We start from the raw sequence: 27,029 nt of genomic DNA on the forward strand, positions 1-27,029 counted from the left end.
TCCAGATGTTGCAAAACTGCAAATCCCAGCATACCCAGACAGCAAACAGCTGTTTGGGCATGCTAGGAGTTGTAGTTTTGCAAGATCTGGAGGTATACAGTTTAGAGACCACTATATAGTGGTCTCAAACTGTAGCCCTCCAGCTGTTGCAAAACTACATATTCCAGCATGCCCAAACAGCTGGCTGGGCATGCTGGGAGTTGAAGTTTTGCAACATCTGGAGGGCTACAGTTGTTGCTAGGCAACTCACCGGCTTCCGTAGGATCCAGCCGCATTACATCGTCGCCCGCCGATCTCCGTCGCCCGCAGCCTCCAGATGGGTAAGAGGATCTTCGGCGCCCGGTCCCCGTCGGTTTCCCCGTTCTGCCCCGCCTATTGTGGGTGGGCAGGATGGGGAAAACGAAAGTAAACACCCCCGATGTGCTATTGGTTGTCGCTTCTGGCGACCAATAGCAGGGATGGGAGGGGTGGCACCTCTGCCACCTAACTCCTATCCCTTCAGGGGGATCGTAGGAGTCTTAGACAACCGCGATCCACCTTATATACCGGGTCACCATAGACCCGGAATGACCCGGAATCGTGCAAATCGCAATTGTGAATTCACTTGCCATTTGCCGCGATCGCCGACATGGGGGGGTCTAATGACTCCCCTAGGCGTTTGCACGGGATGCCTGCTGAGTGATTTCAGCAGGCATCCCGCGCGGCAGGGGCCGGAATTCTCCATGACGTACCAGGGTGTCATGACGTACGCGTACGTCAAGGGTCCTTAAGGGGTTAAAAAATAAAATGGTGACACATTCCCTTTAAGGCCATTTGGCACAGGCTAGCCAAAAAAAAAAAGCCCCAAAAATTCTTCCAGAGAAAACGGCATCCTACAGTTAACATTGATAAATGTCCCGAGTGATTGGCTGAGCGGCAATCTATCGACTGGACCCTGGCCCAATCTGTCATATTGCCACTCAGCCAATTGCTGGCCAAGGCAGGACATCTCTGCGGCCAGGGATTAGCTGAGCTACAGTGTAACGTGCAGCGGAGGACGAGAGAGCCATACTAGAGGCTTCGGGGAGCGGTGGAATGTCACATGATGAATGAATCACATGACAAACAAAGGTGGAAAAAAAAAATGCCAGAACAAAAAGCACTATTTAAAATAAATAAAACGCCACAAAATCTGCATTGTGGAAGTGCTAAATAAGTGGGCAGTTTTCAGGTAAAAAAAAAAAAAAAAATCAGTCAAAAATAAGTTGTGTGTAAACTTTCTGGTGTTTTTTTCCCCCAATGAGTCACATGACCAACGAATCACATGTGGACAGCAGGGATGTGGAATTCCTATCGCCCGACGCCCGGGACATGCAGTTCCAGGCGCCGGGCAGGTGAATTTTTCCGGCCCTTAGCCCGGGTTAGGGCTAGCAGGGCGTGGTGGCGCTCAGCAGTCTGTATGGAGCAGGCTCCGGACTCGTGCCCGCTCCATACTCTACAGCCCCCAGCTGTTTTCAGTAGCCGGGGGCCGCCGCTAATAGACAGCATGCAGAGATCGCTGCGGCTGGCTATTAACCCTTTAGATCGCCACTTTCAAAGCTGGCAAGGTCATCTAAAGGGACATGTGAATGCTTCCTGGTGGGGTGGATCGCTTCACGCCCCCCCCCCCCCCCCCCCGGTGTGATTGCGGGGAGGCTTACCTCTGTTTCCAGCCCTCCCGTGGCTCTGTCATTGATAGAGCCAGGCTGGACTAGGCTCTAGCAATGGATCACAGATCACACAGATCAATGGAGTTTAATAGAACTCTATTGATCTGTATGAGGAATCTAATGATTCCTCCTAAAAGTCTAATAAAGTGAAAAAAAAAAAAAAAAAAAAGGTTTTAATAAAAGTTTAAGACACACCTTAACCCCTTCCATGTTAGAAGTTCAAATCACCCCCCTTTCCTATATAAAAACATGAAAACATAATAAAAATAAACATATTTAGTATCGCTGCGTACGTAATTGAACAACCTATTAAAATATAACATTATGTATCCCATACGGTAAATGTAAAAAAAAAATACCAAACCACAGAATTGCAATTTTTATAATATCCCAGAAAAAAAAAGTACAAAAGTGACTAAAAAGTCAGATCAATACCAAAATGGTACCGATACAAAAAACTGATTATGGCGCAAAAAATGAGCCCTCATACAGCCTGGTATGCGGAATTTTTATTTTTTTTAAAGCTACAGGGGTCAAAAAATGGCAATTAAAAAAATTGAACGGAAAACAAAACTATATAGAAATCTGGTATCGCTGTAATCAGGCGGCCTAAAGTATCAAAACAACATATTAGCTCAACCACAAGGTAAATGGCGCAGAAAGGAAAACCACCAAATCTGCAAAATTATCTTTTACTATTTCAATTTAACTTCACCGATTATATATATATATAATTTTTTTATTTTTTTTGTTTTGGAGAATATGTTATTGAAAAATGTAAAGGTATCATTATAGTAGGTAGTTACGGCTATTATAGGGCGAGGAGGGAAAAACATCAGAGCGTAAAAGCGAAAATTGGCCCGGACAAGTGGATCGTCATGAGGGACAAGTAGATTTTGCTCCATTTTAGTCCCGTGGACAAGTAGTTTTTTTAATTAAATTCCCACACCCCTGGGCAGTTTTATTTATTTTTTTAGGCCAAACAAAAGTTGTGTTTGGTCTTTAGCCCTAAAATCCACTGTGTGAACATGGTCTTAAGGAGGTGCAATATTTTCATTGACTTGTTTTGGTAGAGGAATGTTGAAATTGACTGTTGAAAAACTACAACTCTCAGCATGCCGGGAGTTGTAGTTATGTACCAGCTGGACCCACTGGAAAACACTGGCAGAAAAGGGGAAATAGTGAATTTCAGTGAAAGTTCTAAACACATCGAGGGGCATTTACTAATCTTTTACTATGTAGTCTGGTTTTTACCCTGTTTTTTTCTACTTCATTTTTGACTATGTGCGACAAATTTACTAAATTGTTACACGGCATTAATAAATTTGGCACACATAGGCAAAAGTGGGAAATTTACTTCATGTAGTAGAAAAAAATAGTCTGTTCCTTTTTCCTGCTGTCTGAACAGGTTTGGCTGCTGGTTTCCTTCTGGATCTTTTGTTTTTGAGTTTTTTTTTAGCTTTTTCACCACATCTAAATAATTCAATAACTACAGTGGTCCCTCAAGTTACAATATTAATTGGTTCCAGGAAAACCATTGTAAGTTGAAACCATTGTATGTTGAGACCATAACTATGGAAACGTGGTAATTGGTTCTAAAGGCACCAAAATGTCATCCAAAATAGGAAAAAGTGACAAAGAAAAATAAGTAGATAACTAATATAGATAAAGCAAATCCTTACATATAAAAGTAATAAAGATCTGCTGGGAGCTGTAAATCACTGTCTATGTCAGTGTTTCCCAAGCAGGGAGCCTCCAGCTGTTGCAAAACTATAACTCCCAGCATGCCTGGACAGCCAAAGATGGTTTTGCAAAAGATGGGGCCACCCTGCTTGGCAAACACTGGTCTATGTAGAGGACAGGAGCTTCTTCAGGGGTCCTGTACAGTACAGGCAATGTCCCAAACAAGTAATGGAGTCGCCCTCACCTGGTGTCCAAAAGAGCAGCTAACCCTGATACAGGTAAAGTGTACAGAACATGTAATACCAGACACCAGTCAGTGCATACACTTCAGTAATACAGGGGTTTTACCAGTGAATGCCCATTTTGATTGGTTGGTTCTTCCAGCCATTGACACGTTTTACAGATCTGGACTGTCTGTAGCATTGTATGTTGAGTCTGGTTTCAACTCACGATGGTCCAGAAAAGACCATTGTATGTTGAAACTATTGTATGTTGAGGCCATTGTAAGTTGAGGGATCACTGTAAATTGTAGTCATGGCTCAGAAGTGGTAAACGGCGTTTAGTGTGTGTGTTTATTACATTTTTTTAACACAGTTTTTTTCTCCCTAAATGTACTTACACTTTTTTTTTTTTTGGTTACTTTTTCTACAGATCTGTGTATCCTGTGGACTCCTTCGGATTCGGTGGACTACTTCGATGACCAGCGTTTTTCTTTGCTTGATGTTAATAAAATGGTTAACGAGGGCTTGTGTGGAAGTGTTTTTTGTAATAAATTTTTTTTAAAACCTGTTGTGTTTTATTTTACTTTACTAGACAGGCTTAGTAGTGGAAGCTGTCTTATAGACTGAGTCCATTACTAAGCCGGGCTTAGCGTTAGCCACAAAAACAGCTAGCGCTAACCCCCAATTATTACCCCGGTACCCAACACCACAGGGGTGCCGGGAAGAGCCGGTACCAACAGGCCCGGAGCGTCAAAAATGGCGCTCCTGGGCCTAGGCGGTAACAGGCTGGCGTTATTTAGGTTGGGGAGGGCCAGTAACAATGGTCCTCGCCCACCCTGGTAACGTCAGGCTGTTACTGTTTGGTTGGTATTTGGTTGAGAATAAAAATAGGGGGACCCTATGCGTTTTTTTAATATATTTAATTATTTAAAAAAAAAACGCATAGGGTCCCCCCTATTTTCATTCTCAGCCAAATACCAACAAAACAGTAACAGCCTGACGTTCCCAGGGTGGGCGAGGACCATTGTTACTGGCCCTCCCCAGCCTAAATAACGCCAGCCTGTTACCGCCTAGGCCCAGGAGCGCCATTTTTGACGCTCCAGGCCTGTTGGTACCGGCTCTTTCCGGCACCCCTGTGGCGTTGGGTACCGGGGTAATAATAGGGGGTTAGCGCTAGCTGTTTTTGTGGCTAGCGCTAAGCCCAGGTTAGTAATGGACTCTGTCTATAAGACAGCTTCCACTACTAAGCCTGTCTAGTAAAGTAAGAAAAAAACACAACAGGTTTTAAAAAATTTTTATTACAAAAAACACTCCCCCACAAGCCCTCGTTAACCCTTTTATTAAAATCAAACAAAGAAAAACGCTGGTCATCGAAGTAGTCCACCGAATCCGAAGGAGTCCACAGGATAAACGGATCTGAAATGAGAAGAAAACAAAAAAAAATGGGTTAGTACATTTATTATCACCTGCTCACACATCTCCCGCCCCGCATGACTACAACTGCCAGCATGCCCTTACAGTAAGGAGATGCTGGGAGTTGTAGTTGTGTGGTGCAGGAGATGTGTGGGCAAGTGACAAGCTTGTCCCCTGCCCCCAGCTGCAGGACTACAACTCCCAGCATGCCCTTACAGTAAGGTGGGGCGGAGGCCGGGCACAGTGTTTCCCAACCTGGGACTTGTAGTTTTGCAACATCTGGAGGCACCCTGGTTGGGAAACACTGTTTTAGGCCAGTGTTTCCCAACCAGGGTGCCTCCAGATGTTGCAAAACTACAAGCCCCAGCATGCCTGGACAGTCAAAGGCTGTCTAGGCATGCTGAGAGTTGTAGTTTTGCAACATCTGGAGGCAACCTGGCTGGGAAACACTGGCCTAAAACAGTGTTTCCCAACCAAGGTGCCTCCAGATGTTGCAAAACTACAAGTCCCAGCATGCCTGGACAGTCAAAGGCTGTCTAGGCATGCTGGGAGTTGTAGTTTTGCAACATCTGGAGGCAACCTGGCTGGGAAACACTGGCCTAAAACAGTGTTTCCCAACCAAGGTGCCTCCAGATGTTGCAAAACTACAAGTCCCAGCATGCCTGGACAGTCAAAGGCTGTCTAGGCATGCTGGGAGTTGTAGTTTTGCAACATCTGGAGGCAACCTGGCTGGGAAACACTGGCCTAAAACAGTGTTTCCCAACCAGGGTGCCTCCAGATGTTGCAAAACTACAAGTCCCAGCATGCCTGGACAGTCAAAGGCTGTCTAGGCATGCTGGGAGTTGTAGTTTTGCAACATCTGGAGGCAACCTGGCTGGGAAACACTGGCCTAAAACAGTGTTTCCCAACCAGGGTGCCTCCAGATGTTGCAAAACTACAAGCCCCAGCATGCCTGGACAGTCAAAGGCTGTCCAGGCATGCTGGGAGTTGTAGTCTTGCAACATCTGGAGGCACCCTGGTTGGGAAACACTGGCCTAAAACAGTGTTTCCCAACCAGGGTGACTGTTTTAGGCCAGTGTTTCCCAACCAGGGTGCCTCCAGCTGTTGCTAAACTACAACTCCCAGCATGCCTGGACAGCCAAAGGCTGTCCAGGCATGCTGGGAGTTTTAGTCTTGCAACAACTGGAGGCACCCTGGTTGGGAAGCCTGCGCAACTTACCGGCTTCCGTAGGATCCAGCGCTGCACGACACTGCCGCGCGACGATCTCCGACAGCGATCGTCGCTGGAGCTTCGGAAGGGTAAGTGAACTTCTTCGCCGGTCCCCTTCAGCTGTTTAGTTTTGCAACAGCTGGAGGACTACAGTTTACAGACCACAAACCAGTGGTCTGCAAACTGTGGCCCTCCAGCTGTTGCAAAACTACAACTCCCAGCATGCCTGGACAGCCAATGGCTGTCCAGGCATGCTGGGAGTTGTAGTCTTGCAACATCTGGAGGCACCCTGGTTGGGAAACACTGTTTTAGGCCAGTGTTTCCCAACAAGGGTGCCTCCAGCTGTTGCAAAACTACAACTCCCAGCATGCCCGGACAGCCAAAGGGTGTCCAGGCATGCTGGGAGTTGTAGTCTTGCAACATCTGGAGGCACCCTGGTTGGGAAACACTGTTTTAGGCCAGTGTTTCCCAACAAGGGTGCCTCCAGCTGTTGCAAAACTACAACTCCCAGCATGCCCGGACAGCCAAAGGGTGTCCAGGCATGCTGGGAGTTGTAGTCTTGCAACATTTGGAGGCACCCTGGTTGGGAAGCTTGCGCAACTTACCGGCTTCAGTAGGATCCAGCGCTGCACGACACTGCCGCGCGACGATCTCCGTCAGCGATCGTCGCTGGAGCCTCGGAAGGGTAAGTGAACTTCTTCGCCGGTCCCCTTCAGCTGTTTAGTTTTGCAACAGCTGGAGGACTACAGTTTACAGACCACACACCAGTGGTCTGCAAACTGTGGCCCTCCAGCTGTTGCAAAACTACAACACCCAGCATGCCCTGACAGCCAAAGCCTATGGCTCTCAGGGCAGGAGCCCGGGCTGACATTACAGTGCAGCCGCCCGGGCTCCTCATACGGTCTCCCCGCTACCCCCCTTGTCTCCCGCCCGGGCTCCTCATACGGCCTCCCCGCTACCTCCCCCCCCCCCCCTCCCCTTGTCTCCCGCCCGCGCCGCTCAGCTCCCGCTGCTACAAGACTACAACTCCCAGCATGTCCTCACTGTAAGGGCATGCTGGGACTTGTAGTCTTGCAACAGCAGACAGATGGGAGTTGTGTGGCGCTGGCAGGTGAGAGGGGGGGGGGGGGATATAAATCACTGCAGTGTCCCGGTAGCGCAGTGAGGGTAGTGGGGAGAAAGTATGTCGGAGCCCGGGCGGCAGCAGCTTTTCCTGCTCCATGTTGGAGCTGGAGTAAATTAAGTCAATTTTTATGGCCGTTGCGACAGTTTATTGCGCAACTGCGACTGTCTCAGTTAATAAATTCCTGACCACTGCAAGTAAAAACTGAAAACTTGCGTAAATTAAGCGGGAATTTTTTTTTTGACTTTCTAGCTCTTGCTAGGGAAAGTCGCACAATTTATAGGGTAGGCGCAATTGCGACAATTTTGCGCCAAAAATAGTCAGAAAAAAATGACTAAACCCCTTAGTAAATGCCCCCCATCCTGCTCAATCTATAGAATCACACTGCAGTGCGGCTAAGCGTCCAGCAGGGGCGCTGTATACACACCAGTGACTACTAGGAGGCGGATTCTCCTCACACCTCGCGCGCTGCCCCGTGTATAGAGTCCTCTCTCTGTAATAGTGTATACTCCCTCTGTATACCGCCATGGTGCAGGAATTTCAGGTGCTCCGATGCTTCTCCTGTCAGGTTTTCCAGGTGCACCAGGTATGGCTCCTCTCCTTCGGGTGAGTCTGTGACTTTCTCCCGCCATGTTTTCTCAGCTGATCCTGTCTTCTCCCGTGCAGATTAAGAAGAGTAAGAAGTGGTCGTGTAAGCTGTGCGGAGAGAAGCAGTCACTGCTGAAGGTCACACATCACAGTCTTCTGTCCTGTCCACACTATATGGCCCCAGGAGGTGCTTCCAGGAGAACGGGGGCTTGTTGTCCTTAGTGACCAATCAGCGTGCAGCTTTCGTTTTCCCAGTGCAGTCTTGATAGTGATCGCTAAGCTGCGGTTGCTATGAGCAACGGCCTTGTTATGAGCACTGATCTGTGGTTGCTATGGGCAACAATCTTGGTAATGAGTGCTGTGCTGTGGTTGCTATGGGCAATGGTCTTAGTAATGAGCGCAGAGCTGTGGTTGCTATGGGCAATGGTCTTAGTTTTGAGCGCTGAGCTGTGGTTGCTATGGACAATGCTCTGTTATGAGCGCTGTGCTGTGGTTGCTATGGACAATGCTCTTAGTTATGAGCGCTGAGCTGTGGTTGCTATGGGCAATGGTCTTAGTTATGAGCGCTGAGCTGTGGTTGCTATGGACAATTCTCTTAGTTATGAGCGCTGAGCTGTGGTTGCTATGGACAATGCTCTGTTATGAGCGCTGTGCTGTGGTTGCTATGGACAATGCTCTTAGTTATGAGCGCTGAGCTGTGGTTGCTATGGGCAATGGTCTTAGTTATGAGCGCTGTGCTGTGGTTGCTATGGACAATGCTCTTAGTTATGAGCGCTGAGCTGTGGTTGCTATGGGCAATGGTCTTAGTTATGAGCGCTGAGCTGTGGTTGCTATGGGCAATGGTCTTAGTTATGAGCGCTGAGCTGTGGTTGCTATGGGCAATGGTCTTAGTTATGAGCGCTGAGCTGTGGTTGCTGTGGAAAACAGTCTTTGTAATGAGCACTGAGCTGTGGCTGCTGTGGAAAACAGTCTTTGTAATGAGCACTGAGCTGTGGCTGCTGTGGAAAACAGTCTTGGTAATGAGCGCTGAGCTGTGGGTACTATGGGCAACAGTCTTTGTAATGAGCGCTGAGCTGTGGGTACTATGGGCAACAGTCTTGGTAATGAGGGCTGAGCTGTGGGTACTATGGGCAATGGGGAAGATTTATGAAAACCTGTCCAGAGGAAAAGTTGCCCATAGCAACCAATCATCTTACTACTTTCATTTTCAACAAGGCCTCTGCAAAATGAAAGAAGCGCTCTGATTGGTTGCTATGGGCAACTGGGAAACTTTTCCTTTGCACAGGTTTTGATAAATCTCCCCCAATGCTCTTGGTAATGAGTGTGGAGCTGTGGTTATTATGTGCAATGTGGGGTGGATTATCCTGGAGCCTGTATGACACATGTGACTGTGTATATCCTGGAGCCTGTATGACACATGTGACTGTGTATATCCTGGACCCTGTATGACACATGTGACTGTGTATATCCTGGACCCTGTATGACACATGTGACTGTGTATATCCTGGACCCTGTATGACACATGTGACTGTGTATATCCTGGAGACTGTATGACACATGTGACTGTATATATATATCCTGGAGCCTGTATGACACATGTGACTGTGTATATCCTGGAGCCTGTATGACACATGTGACTGTGTATATCCTGGAGCCTGTATGACACATGTGACTGTGTATATCCTGGAGCCTGTATGACACATGTGACTGTGTATATCCTGGACCCTGTATGACACATGTGACTGTGTATATCCTGGACCCTGTATGACACATGTGACAGTGTATATCCTGGAGCCTGTATGACACATGTGACAGTGTATATCCTGGAGACTGTATGACACATGTGACTGTGTATATCCTGGAGACTGTGTGACACATGTGACTGTGTATATCCTGGAGCCTGTGTGACACATGTGACAGTGTATATCCTGGAGCCTGTATGACACATGTGACTGTGTATATCCTGGAGACTGTATGACACATGTGACAGTGTATATATGTGTATATCCTGGAGACTGTATGACACATGTGACAGTGTATATATATATATATATCCTGGAGACTGTATGACACATGTGACTGTGTATATCCTGGAGACTGTATGACACATGTGACTGTGTATATCCTGGAGCCTGTATGACACATGTGACTGTGTATATCCTGGAGCCTGTATGACACATGTGACTGTGTATATCCTGGAGACTGTATGACACATGTGACTGTGTATATCATGGAGACTGTATGACACATGTGACTGTGTATATCCTGGAGACTGTATGACACATGTGACAGTGTATATCCTGGAGACTGTATGACACATGTGACAGTGTATATCCTGGAGACTGTATGACACGTGACTGTGTATATCCTGGAGACTGTATGACACGTGACTGTGTATATCCTGGAGCCTGTATGACACGTGACTGTGTATATCCTGGAGCCTGTATGACACATGTGACAGTGTATATCCTGGAGACTGTTTGACACATGTGACTGTGTATATCCTGGAGCCTGTATGACACATGTGACTGTGTATATCCTGGAGCCTGTATGACACATGTGACTGTGTATATCCTGGAGACTGTATGACACATGTGACAGTGTTTATCCTGGAGCCTGTATGACACATGTGACTGTGTATATCCTGGAGCCTGTATGACACATGTGACTGTGTATATCCTGGACCCTGTATGACACATGTGACAGTGTATATCCTGGAGCCTGTATGACACATGTGACTGTATATATATCCTGGAGCCTGTATGACACATGTGACTGTATATATATCCTGGAGCCTGTATGACACATGTGACTGTGTATATCCTGGAGACTGTATGACACATGTGACTGTATATCCTGGAGACTGTATGACACATGTGACTGTATATCCTGGAGACTGTATGACACATGTGACTGTGTATATCCTGGAGACTGTATGACACATGTGACTGTGTATATCCTGGACCCTGTATGACACATGTGACTGTGTATATCCTGGACCCTGTATGACACATGTGACTGTGTATATCCTGGAGCCTGTATGACACATGTGACTGTGTATATCCTGGAGCCTGTATGACACATGTGACTGTGTATATCCTGGACCCTGTATGACACATGTGACTGTGTATATCCTGGAGCCTGTATGACACATGTGACTGTGTATATCCTGGACCCTGTATGACACATGTGACAGTGTATATCCTGGAGCCTGTATGACACATGTGACTGTGTATATCCTGGAGCCTGTATGACACATGTGACTGTGTATATCCTGGACCCTGTATGACACATGTGACTGTGTATATCCTGGAGCCTGTATGACACATGTGACTGTGTATATCCTGGAGCCTGTATGACACATGTGACTGTGTATATCCTGGACCCTGTATGACACATGTGACTGTGTATATCCTGGAGCCTGTATGACACATGTGACTGTGTATATCCTGGAGACTGTATGACACATGTGACTGTGTATATCCTGGAGCCTGTATGACACATGTGACTGTGTATATCCTGGAGCCTGTATGACACATGTGACTGTGTATATCCTGGAGCCTGTATGACACATGTGACTGTGTATATCCTGGAGCCTGTATGACACATGTGACTGTATATCCTGGAGACTGTATGACACATGTGACTGTGTATATCCTGTAGCCTGTATGACACGTGACTATATAACCTTGAGCCAAGAGGATTTCTCTGTACAATAGTAAATGACTCTTTCTTCTAATTTATAAGTCTCTGCTGGTTACAGCAGTTCATGAAGTTTCTTATAACCTGCAGTAAACTTATTATGATTTACAGACCATTCTCTCTCAATCTTTTATTATGGCAGGTTTACGGCCAAGGTTCAGGGGCGGACTGCAGACACCATGTGCAGAAGCTGAACCTTCTTCAGGGTCAGGTGGAGCAGGCAGCTACTGGCACGGACAAGTAAGTGCCACCTTCATTTTTTTTTTATCTAAAAAACCCCACAAAAAATAGCCCTGCCATTTTGCACTCTCGATGCAGTTTTTGTGGTGTTTTTTATTTTAAAATAGTAGTGAAATATAGTAGTGGTTCTTTCATCATATGTCTCAAGGATTACTAGTGATGAAATCAGGGAGGGGGGGGGGGGGGGGTTGAAGAAATGGCAAAAAAAAAAAAAATAACACCAGGATTTTGTCCAACAAAAAAACTGCCAAAGGCTCAATATGCTGCGATTTGGGAAAACTGCTACTGAGCCCAAAACTGCAGAAAAATGCCCAAGAAACTGCCAAAGGAAGAAACGCCAAGTGGGTTTGGGTTTTCATAAATCCCTTCTGTTTTTCAGCTAACATCTAGCTGCAACATTTGTGGCATTTTTTGGGGCGTTTTTGCAAATAAAAAAAAATAAATAAATAAAAGGGGGAAACCTAGCCTAGAGTGCAATGCCCCCCAACCTGTAGCTCTCCAGCTGTTGCAAAACGACAAGTCCTATTGTAGACATAACGGTACAACAATAATGGCTGGGGAACGCTGTACTGATGGATATAATGGAATCAGTGGCGTTGCTAGGGTTGGTGTCACCCGGTGCGGTAGAAAATGGTGTCACCCCATACCTACCCCCCCCCGTAAGTTTTTAGCCTGTTGTGACGGACACCACTGTTGTAGCGCATTGTGAGAAATTCCAGTATAACAATCAGATATACCAGTTGCCACAGAATGGGAAAGTGTTAAAGAAGTTTTCACCATAGAAATATACAGCTCCCAGAATTACTTAAAGGGGTACTCCACTGGAAAACATTTACTTTTATATCAACTGGTGCCAGAAAGTTAAACAGATTTTTAAATTACTTCTATTTAAAATCTTAATACTTACAGTACTTATAAGCTGGTGTATGCTCCACAGGAAGTTGTGTAGTTCTTTCCAGTCTGACCACAGTGCTATTTGCTGACACCTCTGTCCATGTCAGGAACTGTCCAGAGCAGGATAGGTTTGCTATGGGGATTTGCTCCTACTATGGACAGTTCTTGACATGGACAGAGGTGTCAGCACAGAGCACTGTGGTCAGACAGAAAATAAATTAAAAAGGAAAATAACTTCCTGTGAATCGCTTATACAGCAGCTAATAAGTACTGGAAGGATTAAGATTTTTAAATAGAAGTAATTTACAAATCTGTTTAACTTTGTAGCACCAGCTGATTAAAAAAATGTTTTCCAGTAGAGTACCCCTTTGAGCAGTGGTGAGGTAATGCTGGGAGTTGTAGTTTAACTGACCTAACTGTAGAACTGACAAGTGACTACAGCTCTGATGTAGAGAGGAGAATGTACAATGATATCAGTGACTACAGGTGACGTCTTCTCTATAGTGAGGAGAATACCCAATGATATCAGTGACTACAGGTGACGTCTTCTCTATAGTGAGGAGAATACACAATGATATGAGTGACTACAGGTGACGTCTTTTCTATAGTGAGGAGAATACACAATGATATCAGTGATTACAGGTGACGTCTTCTCTATAGTGAGGAGAATACACAATGATATCAGTGACTACAGGTGACGTCTTATCTATAGTGAGGAGAATACACAATGATATCAGTGACTACAGGTAACGTCTTCTCTATAGTGAGGAGAATACACAATGATATCAGTGACTACAGGTGACGTCTTCTCTATAGTGAGGAGAATGTACAATGATATCAGTGACTACAGGTGACGTCTTCTCTATAGTGAGGAGAATACACAATGATATCAGTGATTACAGGTGACGTCTTCTCTATAGTGAGGAGAATACACAATGATATCAGTGACTACAGGTGACGTCTTCTCTATAGTGAGGAGAATGTACAATGATATCAGTGATTACAGGTGACGTCTTATCTATAGTGAGGAGAATACACAATGATATCAGTGACTACAGGTGACGTCTTCTCTATAGTGAGGAGAATAAATGATATCAGTGACTACAGGTGACATCTTCTCTATAGTGAGGAGAATACACAATGATATCAGTGACTACAGGTGACGTCTTTTCTATAGTGAGGAGAATACATAATGATATCAGTGACTACAGGTGACGTCTTCTCTATAGTGAGGAGAATGTACAATGATATCAGTGACTACAGGTGACGTCTTCTCTATAGTCTTTCCTTATCTAATTCAGATGGTACATACCGCCAGGACTTGATCCAGCTAAAACTTCTCTCTGCAGAATGTGACGCCCAGACGTCTCCTCACTATGTCAGCGCATTCTCATCCTCTATATGAAAACAATTATTATTATAAACCTGCCAGACACTGTATCCTCTAAATAGAATACTACTATACACTATACTCTTTGATTATAAACCTTCCATACACCATACCCACTGAATATAATACTACCACACACTGTACATTCTGAATATAATACCAACACATACTGTACCCTCTGAGTATAAATCTGCCACATACTGTACCCCTGAATATAATACCGCCACACACTGTACCCACTGAATATAATACTACCACATACTGTACCCTCTGAATATAATACTACCACAAACTGCGCCCTCTGAATATAAATCTGCCACATACTGTACCCTCTGAATATAAATCTGCCACATACTGTACCCCTGAATATAAATCTGCCACATACTGTACCCCTGAATATAATACCGCCACATACTGTACCCTCTGAATATAATACTACCACCCACTGCGCCCTCTGAATATAATACTTAGAGATGAGCAAACTACAGTAAATTCAACTCGTCACAAACTTCTCTGCTCGGCAGTTGATAACTTTTCCTGCATAAATTAGTTCAGCTTTCAGGTGCTCCCATGGGCTGGAAAAGGTGGATACAGTCCTAGGAGCCGAGAAGTTTGTGACGAATCGAATTTACTGTAAGTTCGCTCATCTCTAATAATACTACCACAAACTGCGCCCTCTGAATATAACGTTGCCATACAGTGCACCCTCTGAATATAATACCACAACCAAAGTAACACCCCTCAACATCCGTTAACTGATGCGATTACGACGGGAGGGGGGTATTGGTGGTGTTGTTAGCGGATGATGGGGGTGCTACTACTCGGGGGGGTGTTGCTGGAGGATGATGAGGGTGCTACTAGCCATCCCCCTGGCAGTATCATCCCCATCATCCATCGGCAGGATCATCCTCCTGGCAGGAGCACCACCATCATCCACCATCAGGATCTGCTGATGGAGGTGCTGCTGGGGGGGGGGGGTGTTGCTGGTGGATGATGAGGGTGCTACTGCCAGGGGGGGAGCATTAGGTAGGCAGCAGTTCCCCCACATTAGGTAGGTCGCAGTTTCCCCACATTAGGTAGCATCTATTCCCCACATTAGGCAGCATAGATTCCCCACATTTGGTACCAGTTCCCCCACATTAGGTAGGTACCAGTTACCCCACATTAGGTAGCAATTTCTCCACATTAGGTAGCACAGATTCCCCACATTAGGTAGCAATTTCCCCACATTAGGTAGCACAGATTCCCCACATAAGGTAGCATAGAATCCCCACACTTGGTAGTAGTTTCCCCACATTAGGCCGCAGGTTCCCCACAATGGGTCAAAGTCTCCCCACAATAGATTGCTGGTTATACCACCACCACCCCACACACACACACACACACAAAAAAACACATACAACACAGAGAGACACACACACAAACACACACAGTCAGAGAGACACACACTCACAGACACACACACACACACAGTCACACAGTCACACACACACACACAGTCACACATACACAGAGTCTCATACACACACACACAGTCACACACACAAACATAGATAGAGACAGACAGAAAGACAGACACACACACACACTCACCCATCCAGCGCAGCGCTCCTTCTCACCGGGCGCCGTGCGAGTGACGTAACTGACGTCCTCCTGCGCGGCCATGCGGTGTGACGTCAGGCCGGCGCAGACGTGGGAGCGGAGGCCGGGCACAATGCTGGTGAAGGTGAGGGGGGTGTGATGATGGACGGGCGCACAGTGCAGGAGAAAGAGGGGGGTTGCTGACGGACGGGCGCACCGCACACACAGCGCGGGGGGGGTGCTGACGGAAGGGAGGCCGGTCGGGCACAGATGGGGGGGGGGGGTCTATGGAGCGTGTTGGTGTCACCCCATTAGGTTGGTGTCACCCGGTGCGGGCCGCACCCCCCGCACCCGGGTCGCAACGCCACTGAATGGAATCTACCTCTCTATTCTCATCTACCACCACCAATAGACTTATCTTATGATTATTGTTCAAATTATTTTTTTAAATAGTAGTATTGAGATCATGTCGGGTCCTTTTGGATAGTAAGAAAAACATTTATGCTGTAAAGTAACACAGACTTATTTTTTTTTGTTTGGTAGAGAAAGCTGTCAAAATGATGATGACATTGATGATGAAAGGGAGAAAAGCCTTGCAGTATCACAGGTAACGCTTTTACATCGATTGTTACTCAGCACTTGTCTTGTCACACAGAATTAGGGCTGCCACCTTTTTGTTCTCGGGGTCAGTGATAGTCCCAGAAGATGGACTATCATAGTGGTGCCATATCCTATCGATATACCATTCCGTCATTAGATTGGAATATTACTTTAAGGGTAGGGTCGCATGCACAGTATTTTGCTGTGTATTTGCTTTTGAGTATTTTTCTACCCATTGAAGTCAATGGGGAGCAAAATACACTGCTGATTTTGCTACCCAGTGGACAGGAAAATGCGCATCAAAATACGACACGTGTGACCCTACCCTAAAGTTTCACATTTTTGTAATCTGTGGTTGTTTACTAGCCAGGAAAATGAAATGAATTCTGCATTCTTCACCAATGGTGAAAAACTGTAGCAATTCTGTAACAAAACATACAACAGCTAGAAAATCTCCTAAAACCCATGTAGTTTTCTTCCACATTGTGGGGCTTTAGGGCGTGTTCACACTTTGGAAAATGAGTGAGAAATTTACTCACTGAATTTCCACAGTGGATGCTGGATCTTAAAGGGGTATTCCAGGAAAAAAAAATTTTTTCTTTATATCAACTGGCTCCAGAAAGTTTAAACAAATTTGTAAATTACTGCTATTAAAAAATCTTAATCCTTTCAATAATTATCAGCTGCTGAAGTTGAGTTGTTGTTTTCTTTCTGGCAACAGTGCTCTCTGCTGACATCTCTGCTTGTCTAGGGAACTGCACAGAGTAGAAGAAGTTTGCTATGGGGATCTGCTTCTAAACTGGGCGGTTCCCGAGACACGTGTCATCAGAGAGGACTTAGACAGAAAAGAACAACTCAACTTCAGAAGTTCATAAGTACTGAAAGGATGAAGATTTTTAATAGAAGTAATTTACAAATCTGTTTAACTTTCCGGAGCCAGTTGATATATAAAAAAAAAGTTTTTTTCCTGGATAATCCCTTTAATGCATAGAACAGAAATGATTTGGGTTCAGCACTTACTGTATGTCCATGGCAATCTGTCGCAACAGACAGGACATGTTCCCTCTTCCTCAGGGATCCAATTTCTTAGGAAGTTCTGTCAGAACCTTTGAGGTGAACAGAGCATCAGAATCCAATAAGATCATTTCCATGTGGAAATTCTGTTGTGTGAACAAGCCCTTTTCGTCATTTACCGAAAAAAATTTAAAAAAAGGCTTAGCATGTTGCCCAGGCAGCCCAGCTAGTTATAAGCCAGTTAAGTGTGCAGAATTGCCCTCCAGTCCCCATTTGGCCATCAAATCCGACCCTTTAACAGAATAGGATAATGTGGAGAAATGTAAATTTTACTGAGGTCAGATTTGATTGACAGTCGGGGAGTGAGGCGTGCCTGGCTATCTATAACTTGTGATCGCAGAGGATCTTAGGAGTGAGACTTGGTGCGATCTCTACTTCAAATATGTTGAGATAATATACTGAACTGACATGTGACTGTAGCAGCCAAACACAGGAGTCTCACTGATCTAATAGCCTAGCCTTAGGATTAGAGATGAGCGAACTTACAGTAAATTCGATTCGTCACGAACTTCTCGGCTCGGTAGTTGATGACTTTCCCTGCATAAATTAGTTCAGCTTTCCGGTGCTCCGGAGGGCTGGAAAAGGTGGATACAGTCCTAGGAGACTCTTTCCTAGGAATGTATCCACCTTTTCCAGCCCACCGGAGCACCTGAAGGCTGAACTAATTTACGCAGGAAAAGTCATCAACTGCCGAGCCAAGAAGTTCGTGACGAATCGAATTTACTGTAAGTTCGCTCATCTCTACTTCGGATAGGCCACAGATATCAGTATCGTAGTCCAAGAAAACATCATCTTAACTAATATAATTAAACACAAAAAGAATAAACTGCACCAGATAGGTATATATTGTACTCTGTTTTTCATGATATGTACTAGGTGCTAGGGGTCTATAGGTTGTAAATCAGTATAGCTCCATAAACTATTTTATGCTAAAGGAGAGAAAAAACTCAAAGAGCAATTGCTACTGATAAATATGCAAAATGTTATTGTTGTATCCAAAAAGGTTAAAAAGCGTCACACATTTGTGACTAAATTCAATAAAGATAAAATACCAGATGTGTATGTATAAAGCAATACAAAATGAGATGTCTCAGATACAGCCAAAAAACACGTAGGTGGATCAGGTACAGTAATAGTAATAATCACAATGGATATATATATAGCGAGGTCAGGAAATGATGTAATATGGCTCCTATTCAATAAGAAGTAACCAGGGGTCCAAAAAGGGCCCCAGTAAATGAATGTGAAGCTAACTGCTCTTTCACATGATTGGTATTATGAATAAGCCCAAAGTAAATCAATAATAAATAGTTCAGTGATCCTCACTTACCCATAATGGAAACCTGTGACCACCGTCCCAACGTACGTTTCGTCACCCGACTTTCTCAAAAAAAAAAAAGCATTAAAATCAAGGCAAATATTGGTACAGAAACAAGAGGATCCTACAAAAATGGCGCAAAACTAAGCTGTTCATTTAAACCATTGGGCACCATTGTGCCCAATTTAACTATCCATCTGGCTTCTTTTTGAGCCAGGAGTTTTTTATAATTGCCACCTCTGATGTTCATATTCAATCTTTCTATCCCTTCAATTTTCAAGGTAGTTGGATCTGAATAATGGGATTCCTTAAAGTGCCTAGGGAGCGTTTTCAGATGAGTAACATCATCCTCTTCTTTTGTCGCCAGTATATCTCTTACATGTTCCCTCGTTCTAATTCGTAATTCTCTGGACGTAAGTCCAATATAAATTTTTGAGCAGCCACATGTGGCATAATAAATCACAAAGGTACTGGTGCACGAGATATACTGGCGAATTTGATAGCGACAGGAACCATCTGCAGACAGAAAATCTGTGGCTCGCTGTATATTTGTACAGGCTCGACAAGAGCCACATGGATAACTTCCAACTCTGGGTCCTTTTGACCCAAACAAGTTAGGGGTATTGGCTATATAGTGACTTCTAACCAACATGTCGCGTAAATTGCGACTACGTCTAGCTGTCATTTGGACCTGGGGAGGTAAAGTCGCTGCCACTAGAGCGTCCCTTGAGAAAGTTGGATGATGAAACGTACGTTGGGACGGTGGTCACAGGTTTCCATTATGGGTAAGTGAGGATCACTGAACTATTTTATTATTGATTTATTTTGGGCTTATTCATAATACCAATCATGTGAAAGAGCAGTTAGCTTCACATTCATTTACTGGGGCCCTTTTTGGACCCCTGGTTACTTCTTATTGAATAGGAGCCATATTACATCATTCCCTGACCTCGCTATATATATATCCATTGTGATTATTACTGTACCTGATCCACCTACATCTCATTTTGTATTGCTTTATACATACACATCTGGTATTTTATCTTTATTGAATTTAGTCACAAATGTGTGAAGTTTTTTAACCTTTTTGAATACAACAATAAAATTTTGCATATTTATCAGTAGCAATTGCTCTTTGTTTGAGTTTTTTCTCTCCTTTTGCATATCTTAACTAATATGCAGCTCACAAAAATGTTTCTTGCGACTAGAAAACCCCTCTGCACTTAGTTCCTTTGTTGTTCCTGCGAGAATGTTATTAATAAATTGACAGCTGGGTATAACCAGTTGGGGCTGTGTCCATGCAAACTCTGTTCAGTATAAGGACATACCCTATGGACTAGTAAAATAAGGTTATGTTCATATGGCTTAAAATGTGCATAATGTCCATCCTGAATACACGGCAGACATTCCACACATTTTAGAAAAGAAAAAGAGCTCGGCACAGCTATCATACGCCCAATGTCCTGACGCTCAGGGACCCACAGTCTGTACACCTCCAGCAGGGTGCTCAATCGGAAATTCTGTGAACAACGTATGAAAAGAAACAATGATGGCACTCACCACATATGGGGTGACAGCTGTACTTTATTCGATAACCGTCAGACTACAGCATGGGGAGGAGGGACGCCAGGCGTCCCTCCTCCCCATGCTGTAGTCTGACGGTTATCGAATAAAGTACAGCTGTCACCCCATATGTGGTGAGTGCCATCTTTGTTTCTTTTCATACGGTATTCCACACATTTACTTGTTTCGATGGAACTAGGACCGCTCGGAAATACGTCGAGGAAATCGCATTTCTGAGTGGAATCCGTAGAAAAATTTAACAGGTTCAATGCCGGAATCCGCATTTCCATGGCATAAATGTCTGCCACGGGAATTCCACCATGTGCACAGTGCAGCAGAATCCCATTGAAATCAATGGGACCCTGCTGCAGCGGGATTCCCCTTGGAAATTCCAGCTTAACACAACTCAAGAAAATACTTTTCCTTTATGGGGAATACAAGTTTTAACTGAAGTAGATCGAGAGACCAGACGGATCCTCTTTAAATCCATGTTTCCGCACGTCTCCAATACCATGCCCCAATGTGTTTGGCCATTGGTGGACACATAGGGCATTTTTTTGGCCACATTTGTTCACCAGCTTGTGGTAAGATGGCCTAAATGTTGTTTTAAATCTTCATTTATTTTCTACATAGGAAGCAGCCTCCATGAGCTGCTGGAATAAATATGTGGAAGAATACCAGGATGGTGCACATGAAGAGGAGGAGGAGGGTATATTCTCTACAGATCGGGAGCACTACTATTCTCCTCAGGACTGTACTTCAAGAACTGTCAGGTTATACATTTGTAACTATAAGTCATACTATGTGTCTTCGAGGCCCTGCTCCCACTCAGTATTTTAGGAAAATGTTCACTTTTAAACGGGAGTAAAATGGCTGTGTTAGGTTATGTTCACGCGATGGAATCTCTGTGCGGAGATTCCGCATGGGAATTCTGCACGGAGATTCCGCAGCAGCAGAGTCCCATTGATTTCAGGGCAGTTCACATAGCAGGAAATTTAAATTCCGGTGTCCGCAGTAAGAATAGACATCTATTCTTTCTGCGGACTCTGCACAGAAATGCATTGCCGTCTATGAGACGGCGCATTTCGGAGCATTCCTAGTGCTGTCAGGGGAATGTCCAAATGGAGATTTTCTGTACAGACATTCCCCTGTGTGAACATAGCCTTACAGGGCAAAAGAACTGTCCAAAATTGGGTGTATTTACGTCCGTAAAATTGTGTTTGCCCCTTTTTTGGGGTTGTATCTGAGGCCATAAATAGCCACGTTATACAGTACATCCCAAATAAAAATAGCTGTTTTGTGGGCTGTAGTGTTTGCTATAAAGCTAAAAGTACAGGCTGAACATACAGTTGTCATTTAGCCATTTAAGTAGAGAAAGCCCTTTTTGGTCTATATATTTGACTCAAAAATGTTATATGAATAAAGCCTAAATTATTAACCTGCCCTTTTAGGAATATGGAGATATGGGGACAAAGCATAGATGTGGGATCTTCTCGTTTACCATACTTGTCTTACAAAATGAGTCATATGTCAAGAATTGTTACAAAAGATGACATAAGGTCATCTTTTAATTCTTACATAGTAGTTGTATTGTGCAGAAAAAGGGAAGTTGAACCATTGTAACTTCTGTGTGCAGCAGCCTGCAGAGAAGAGTCCACTGATCCCTGGATACAAAATATAGAAGAGAATTATCCTTAAAGGGGTTATCCAGGAAAAAAAACTTTTTTATATATATATATATATATATATATATCAACTGGCTCCAGAAGGTTAAACAGATATGTAAATTACTTCTATTAAAAAATCTTAATCCTTTCAGTACTTATGAGCTTCTGAAGTTGAGTTGTTCTTTTCTGTCTAAGTGCTCTCTGATGACACGTGTCTCAGGAACCGCCCAGTTTAGATGCAAATCCCCATAGCAAACCTCTTCTAAACTGGGCGGTTCCCGAGATGCTTGTCATCAGAGAGCACTAAGACAGAAAAGAACAACTCAACTTCAGAAGCTCATAAGTACTGAAAGGATTAAGATTTTTTTTAATACAAGTAATTTACAAATCTGTTTCTTTCTGGAGCCAGTTAAGCCAATGCTCTGGCTCCCGTGATCGCCAGTAATCATGCGAACATGCTCCGGGGACTGATTATAACGGGGTGCAAGATCACGGGGGTCCCCAGCGGCGGGACCCCCGCGATCAGGCATCTTATCCCCTTTCCTTTGGATAGGGGATAAGATGTCTTAGCGCCGGAGTACCCCTTTAAAATCAAAATTTGACTGAGCACTTTCATGTCTGAGCATTACCTACAAAATACACTATATCAACAAAAATTACTGTAAGGCTATGTTCACGTGGGAGAATGTCCGCATGTTAAATGTCCCGTGTGACATTCCCCCAGCAGAACATGCCGGCACTAGGACCGCTTGGAAATGCACCATCTCATAGACGGAAATGCATTTCCGTGCATACTCCACAGAAAGAATAGGCATGCCAGAAACATCTGACTCAAAAATTCAGCCGTGTGAACACTGCTGCAGAATCTCCGTGAAGTTCCATCGTGTGAACATACCCTAATGGGACGCCACACTGGAATTTTTTTCCTCTCTCATTTTCCAGCATCAGATGTAAGCAGCATTATTAAAAAGTGGAAGCGTATATGAACCACAGAAACTCAGTCACAAAGTGGAGACCATGTTAAATTACAGAGCGGGGTCACTGAATGCTGAGGCACATAGTGCATAAAAGTCACCAATGCCCTGCTGAATCAATAACCGCAGAGCTCCAGCTTCATTTGACACACAGTGTCAGGAGGTTCATGTATGGGTTTCCATGGCCTAGTAGCTGCACGTAAGCCTTATATTACCAAGCACAATGCCAAGCATCAGATGGAGTGGTGTCAAAACCTGTGCAGAGGAAAAGTGGACCAGTTGCCCATAGCAACCAGTCAGATTGCTTCTAGAAAATAGCATTCAGATTGGTTGCTATGGACAACCGCTCCACGTCTCCTCTGCACAGGTTTTGATAAATTGTACAGACTGTTTATGCTGTGATACACTCTATTCTGTAGACTAGGGATCAATCGATTATCGGTTTAGCCGATATTCACGATTTTGGACTTTATCGTATCGGCAATTACCTTGCCGATAATGCCCCGCCGCTGCCCCATTGCCTCCCCATCCTCTGGCCACATACTGCCACCGCTGCCCCATCACCTCCCCCCATCCTCTGGCCACATACCACTGCCCCTGCCCCATCGCCTCCCCCCGTCCCCCCCCCAATCCCCGGTGTTATAATTACCTGTTCCCGGGGTCCGTGCTACTTCTGGCTCCTGCGCTGTTGCGGTGCGCTGCGCAATGACGAGTGACGTCCCCAACGCGACATCACCGTCAGTGCACACAGTGACATCGCAGGAAGCCGCCAGAGCCAGAAGTATCGCGGACCCTGGGTAATTATAACACCAGGGATGGGGGAGGCAATGGGACCCCAGGACAGGCAGGGGGAGAGAAGGACACCAGGACAGGCAGGGGGAGAGAAGGACACCAGGACAGGCAGGGGGAGAGAAGGACCCCAGGACAGGCAGGGGGAGAGAAGGACCCCAGGACAGGCAGGGGGAGAGAAGCAGGCGGCAGCGGTCTTTGGCCCAGCAAAAGCCGCTGCAGTTCAATGATTTAAAGCACCCACTTTAAATCCTTGATCTGCAACAGCTTCTGCCCCGCCATGGGGGGGGGGCGGGGGTGTGGTTTGAAATAGCCGATACCTTATACCGGAATATCGGTATAAATTATCGGCTATCGGCCTGAAAGGTGACAGATTATCAGTTTCGGTATCGGCTCTAAAAAAATCAATATCGGTCGATCCCTACTGTAGAACTAACATTCATTGATGCCTTAGACGTTATACAGAATAAATCAGCGGTCTTCAAACTGTGGCCCTCCAGCTGTTGCAAAACTACAACTCCCAGCATGCCCGGACAGCCAACGGCTGTCCGGGCATGCTGGGAATCATAGTTTTGCAACAGCTGGAGTGCCACTGTTTGAAGACCACTGGAATAAATGCTTCCGGTGCATTGTTTGCAGGCATCATCAATTCTGTTTTTGTTTTTAAACTATTTTAGGAAACGTAAACACATGCCATATCATGGGGAAGATTTCTACAAGGAAGATACAAAAGAAATTATTTCAAAGAAGAACAAAATCTATGAGGTGGGTGTTTATATTTAGTTTAAATAAAATGGGAACTCCAGACCCCTTCTGAAGATCCACCTGTAGGGTTCACATTCACTGCCACCATACAGATCTTTGTTGTATGGATCAATCATTTTAAAGGAAAACTGTCAGATTGCTCCCCCCGCACTAACCAGTGGTACTGGCTGGTAGTGCGAGAAACGCTGATCAGTTTGATGCCTACCGTGCCCGGATCCGCCGCGCCGTTCGGCCATAACCTTCATTTTTCCCTTTATGTTAATGAAGTGCTAACTGGCACAGGCGGCGTTAACAGGCACTCTGACGTCACCGCCGCCTGCCGCAGCGCCGCCCAGCTCATCAATATTCCTCCCCTTGATGAGCTGAGCGGCGCTGAGGTCAGAGTGCCAGTTACCACCGCCTGTACCAGTTAGCACCTAATTAGCATATACTGAAAATTGAAGATTACGGACGAACGGCGGGGCGGATCCGGGCACGGTAGGCATCAAACTGATCAGCGTTCCCCGCACTACCAGCCAGTACCACTGGTTAGTGCGGGGGGGAGCAATCTGAAAGTTTTCCTTTAATAATTCATAGCATGCTATGGGCTTAAATCTTTTATATATATATATATATATATATATATATATATATATATATATATATATATATATATATATATATATTTATATTTATTATAAATTTTTTTTTTTTTTTTTTAAATGCCACGAGATGAAAAATCATGAAATGCCCTATTGCGCCCATTTTATGTTATTTTTCTATTCTAGAAGCATTGCTTACTAGGGCATTATACAATGGCTTCAGAGTACCTAGTATTCAGAGGTTTGTAGTATTGACTGTATATGCGTCTTCAAGGTCCAAGCACACAATTTTGTCGTAAGTGATTCTTCTCTCTGTAATGTTGTTCTAATTATATTGTAAAAATGCTTTATGTTAATTATTATTGGGAGCTGCTGAAAAGTTAATTCCTGTTTTGTCTTATTTTTTTTATTTAGGCTGGGAACTCGACAGGAACCAGTCACTTTTCCTGCAGAAACACAGAAGACGTACAATTGCCTGACGAGCCTGTATCACGTACGTTACCGCTGCAGACCTACCCTGACGCATTTTCTCCTAGGACCAGATCAGAGGGACATTTTAAACAATCCACTTGCAGTACTGCATGTTTTCTGAAGCCCGATATGGACACCATATTTAATTGTTTTCATAACAATAAGAAGACTGAGCCAGATTGTACTATAGCGATCAGCCAAGACACCCTGCCAAATAATGATCCCACTACAACAAATAGACTATCGGGACAGAACATTTCTTCTCCAGCACTGAATGATTCTGGTCTGGGCTCTGCAGACCAGCAGTCAGACCTTAACTTCAAAACAAGTTCCCTGGTTTCTACACAGAAATCCATAATTCAGTCTAATCTTTTCCGGACAGATGAAGACTTTGATGATAATTATTAAAGTGTCACTTAGTGTCATTAAAAAAACTTTCTTTTGAATAAGAAGAAAAAAAAAACTTTCGACATGTTGCCCAGACAAGTAAAAAATTTAGATCGGACCATGTCTCAGTCCCAACGCGACTGTAAGTTAAACGACGGTAAGGTGTGCGGCAGCGCATTACAATCGTCAAATCCGACTCAGTCTCAAGATTTTAGTCTATGGGGGATAACTCGAGTTTGAGTGACAGCCGAGAAGTGAGCCACAAACTTCACCCAGCTGTAACTCATGCTCGCAGCGGGTCTAGAGAATTAGATCCGGCGCAATCTTAAAGGGGTTATCCAGGAAACAAACTTTTTTTTATTTTTTTTTATACATATATACATATATATCAATCAACTGGCTCCAGAAAGTGAAACAGATTTGTAAATTACTTCTATTTAAAAAAAATCTTAATCCTTTCAGTACTTATGAGCTGATGAAGTTGAGTTGTTCTTTTCTGTCTAAGTGCTCTCTGATGACACCTGTCTCGGGAACCGCCCAGTTCAGAAGCAAATCCCCATAGCAAACCTATTCTACTCTGTGCAGTTCTCAAGACAAGCAGAGATGTCAGCAGAGAGCACTGTTACCAGACAGAAAACAACAACTCAACTTCAGCAGATGATAATTATTGAAAGGATTAAGATTTTTTTTAATAGAAGTAATTTACAAATCTGTTTAACTTTCTGGAGCCAGTTGATATATATAAAAAAAAATTTCATGGAATACCCCTTTAACTTTTGGCATTGAGATCCATGCTCAATATATAGAGTAGTGATCTTCAACCTGTGGACCTCCAGATGTTGCAAAACTACAACTCCCAGCATGCCCGGACAGCCGTTGGCTGTCCGGGCATGCTGCGAGTTGAAGTTTTGCAACATCTGGAGGTCCGTAGGTTGAAGATCACTGATATAGAGTGTATGCAATGGACATCACATAACAGGGCAGGACATCTGCATGCCCTCACCCTGGGAGTGGCAAAGAGACTATCAATGTGGCACCAGTAGAAATAGTTTTATGGTGGCGCTAACTGCAACTTTTTGTAGCGTTGTTTGATTTTAAAGGAGTACT

At 44.4% G+C, this 27,029-nt stretch overlaps 1 protein-coding gene across 3 annotated transcripts; it reads left to right on the forward strand.

Moving 5' to 3' along the window:
- The first annotated feature begins 7,697 nt into the window (after positions 1–7,697).
- MRNIP (MRN complex interacting protein) lies at positions 7,698–26,055 on the forward strand. 3 transcript variants are annotated; one of them, XM_056517001.1, is made up of 7 exons: positions 7,698–7,924; positions 8,005–8,064; positions 11,771–11,868; positions 16,277–16,340; positions 20,922–21,061; positions 24,396–24,483; positions 25,479–26,052. In XM_056517001.1, the coding sequence occupies exons 1-7, from the start codon at positions 7,865–7,867 to the stop codon at positions 25,941–25,943; spliced, it is 975 nt and encodes a 324-aa protein (XP_056372976.1). In that variant the 5' UTR covers positions 7,698–7,864; the 3' UTR covers positions 25,944–26,052. The 3 variants fall into 3 exon arrangements, with proteins under 3 accessions (XP_056372976.1, XP_056372978.1, XP_056372977.1); XM_056517003.1 differs by lacking the exon at positions 8,005–8,064 and having other exon boundaries at positions 7,894–7,944; positions 25,479–26,055; XM_056517002.1 differs by lacking the exons at positions 7,698–7,924; positions 8,005–8,064 and adding an exon at positions 8,079–8,274 and having other exon boundaries at positions 25,479–26,055.
- Positions 26,056–27,029: the final 974 nt, after the last annotated feature.

Source organism: Hyla sarda, chromosome 4 (genome assembly GCF_029499605.1).
Source record: "Hyla sarda isolate aHylSar1 chromosome 4, aHylSar1.hap1, whole genome shotgun sequence".
NCBI lineage: Eukaryota > Metazoa > Chordata > Amphibia > Anura > Hylidae > Hyla > Hyla sarda.